Source organism: Pinus tabuliformis, chromosome 1_1, assembly GCF_031772625.1.
Source record: "Pinus tabuliformis cultivar Carrire ecotype Pingquan chromosome 1_1, CPIR1, whole genome shotgun sequence".
NCBI lineage: Eukaryota > Viridiplantae > Streptophyta > Pinopsida > Pinales > Pinaceae > Pinus > Pinus tabuliformis.
In genome coordinates, this window is record NC_142297.1 from 660,946,515 (window position 1) to 660,949,711 (window position 3,197).

General features: G+C 39.0%; 1 protein-coding gene across 1 annotated transcript; it reads left to right on the plus strand.

The window, feature by feature from the left end:
- The first annotated feature begins 494 nt into the window (after positions 1–494).
- LOC149215127 (serine carboxypeptidase-like 26) lies at positions 495–1,715 on the plus strand. Its single transcript, XM_089389625.1, has one exon. The coding sequence runs from the start codon at positions 495–497 to the stop codon at positions 1,713–1,715; it is 1,221 nt and encodes a 406-aa protein (XP_089245751.1).
- Positions 1,716–3,197: the final 1,482 nt, after the last annotated feature.

A 3,197-nucleotide genomic window follows, 5' to 3' on the forward strand; every position in this document is an offset into this window, starting at 1 on the left:
CAATCGCTTTTCTCAAGTCAATGAAGTCCTTCTGATCCTAACTCAGGTTAATTATGTTGGAAAAGTAGCAAATATATATGAAGCTGGTTATCGACTAAGTGGTGGTGCATATATCATCTCCAAGTACATTGGGAATTCATGGTTGAGGGATCATGTTCGTGTCAGTGATGAGTTTTTGACAAATGAAATGTATTTTCATTTAAGTATGCGCCTCATGTTCTAATCTTTGTGTATTGACCGAATACAAGGAACCAAACGAGATGTTGAGATTTGATAAATATTACCAGCTGTTCGTGCATTAGTTCCTCCACCGACAGAGAACATAGACACCTGGTTGACATTTGTTTTTCTTTGCCAGAAAATGGGTTTGGCGTCGTTAATTTCATATAGGATTAGGATGACTCTCGATTGCAAACATTTCGGCTTTAGCAACGGCTTCCATTGGATTGGTTTTACATCTCCATGGTGCTACAGTAAATTACAGGATGAACGGCATGGCAGAGTTTTTTTTTTACTGGTTTTTTGAAGCAGAAGACCAGCCTTCTGAAAAACCTTTGGTTCTCTGGCTTAATGGAGGCCCTGGATGCTCATCCATCGGCTATGGAGCAGCACAGGAATTGGGTCCGTTTCTGGTAAAAACGAATGGGACAGGCCTTTCCCTGAACAGATATTCCTGGAACAGAGAAGCGAATTTGCTCTTTTTAGAATCTCCAGTGGGTGTGGGATTTTCTTATACCAATACTACTTCTCATTTGCTGGCGCCGGATGATCAATTTACTGCTGAGGATTCATACAAATTCCTTCTGAGATGGTTACAGAGATTCCCACAGTATAAAACCCATGATTTCTACATAGGAGGAGAAAGCTATGCAGGCCATTATGTACCTCAGCTTGCAGAGCTTATCCATGACCGAAGCCACAAGCACTCAAAATACACTTCCATCAATTTGAAAGGCTTCATTGTGGGCAATCCTGAAACGGATGAGTTCCATGACTGGGAAGGAATAGTAGCTTATGCTTGGACCCATGCTATCATTTCTGATCAAAAGTATAATCTGATCAAGAGCATTTGCAATTTCAAAGTGTACAACTGGACAGATGAATGCGAAAATGCTGTGAATTCGGTGATGTACGACTATCAGGAGATTGACATATATAATATCTATGCACCTCGTTGTCTAGAGAACTCGAGTTCAGGAGTAAAGACGAGAGACAAGCTTACAGTTTCACAAAATAAGGTCTCGAGGAGGGCATTGGGGTTCCTATACGGTGGATATGACCCCTGTTTTGAACTATACACAAATGAATATTTCAACAGGCCTGATGTTCAAGAAGCTCTTCACGCAAATGTTACAAAGATTCCTTTCAAATGGGCAGTCTGCAACAATTCTGTGTTCAATGCATATAATTACACAATATTCTCAGTTCTTCCAATCTACACAAAACTTATCAAAAGTGGTCTAAAGATTTGGGTTTACAGTGGAGATATTGATGGGAGAGTACCTGTAACTGCCACGAAAGATAACATCAATGCATTACATTTGCCCATAAAGCAACAATGGCATCCGTGGTTCCATGACAGACAAGTGGCAGGATGGTTTATACAATACCAAGGATTAACATATCTGACATTTAGAGGAGCAGGGCACGCAGTTCCCTTAGACAAACGTAGCGAAACATTGATTGTGAATTTTTGTGCCCTGTTTGTTCCATAAAGTGTGATCTATTTCCTTTTTGGAAGATAAGATGACACAGAAGATGTCAAAGAGTATTAATGGCTTCTTAGAAAAAGAGCTACAGATTAAGGAAATTGAGTTGGTTGAGGGACTACAGTTGGTTAAGGTCAGTCAGGAGGATGAGACAGAGATAAAAAAATATAAAAAGGGCATCGATTTTGTGTGCTTCAGTTCTCAATAATTATGTTAGGCCTAAGCTTGAGGTGATCTTTGATGAGGAAAAGAAGGTAACCCACTCTAAGCTTATGAAGGATACAGAGAATGTGATTCTGAATCTCAGCATAGCAAAGGTGAAACTGAAGAATGGCAACAGCAGCTATTCAATTTTGTGAGGAGTTTAGAGGAAGACTGTGTTTTTTAAATCATACAGCAGTTTCGTAGCGCGCTACGAAACTGCTGTAGGTGATGTTTTCAATGCAGAATAAACAGTTTGACCGGGAATGTTAGAAGAGAGACACCTGTACATCAATACAGCCTACAGCTCATCTGGAGACATGGTGTTTGGTAGCAGCGTTCCATACTTTGAGTTATTAAAGATTTGGGAACATGCTGCTACATTTTCGGAGGATGGTAGGAGACAGGGACCTTAAAAATAGGTGTTTTGATCCTGATGATAAATGATCCATCAGCGCTTACAGGTATCCAAAGTCAGCGTTCTTTGCATTTGTAGCTCAATCATCTGGAGCCTAACCAACAAAAGACAGTTGTCAAAGATCAAGAAAGGAATCAGGCATACGAGGAGATGAAGTTAGAGTTTTAGTGTGATTAGGACTCTTTGTAATTACAGCTCAATACTTTATGTATTTAATGAGTTTGTTTAAAAATAGATAAGGTTAGTTAATGATAGATCATCGAGCTCCCCTCATGCTGGAGGAGGAGACTCAAGGTAGTTTTAGTTTTGTTTTCCTATATATAGGAGAAACTCTGATGTAAGTAGGGTTGGAGATTTATGAAAAAAACAGAGTTTTTATATTGGCTAATGTAAAAGACTTTTGACAGTAATAGAAAGATTACTTTTTCTTCCCAAGATTCATCTTGTGTTCAAAGGCTCAGAATATATATGGTTTTGTCTTTATCCTTTCTGTTTTACATCTCAATAGACATGCAATCACTCTGAATTCACCTAGTGCTCAGACTTCCTGTGTATGTTTATGAGTTGAGGTTCTTTTTGAGAAATGTTTTGAGTGTTTAAACATTATATGCCTTGGCTTCCATGATTGAGTAGTTAATAGTTTACTGCAGAGGTGTTTGACTCCATGAGCCCAATGGAAGAGGTGTTATTTTGTTGTTCCAACCAGCTTATTTTCATGTACTGTTTGAAGAGTTAGCCATCTTTTCTTGTTATTAATCCATATCAAAAATCAGTGAGAGAGCCCTCTCTGACTAAGGAGGCTAAGCCTTAGTCTAAAGCCTGGTTTGAAATAGTTGCATGAGATCTTGCTAAGTAGCAGCCCTTAGTAC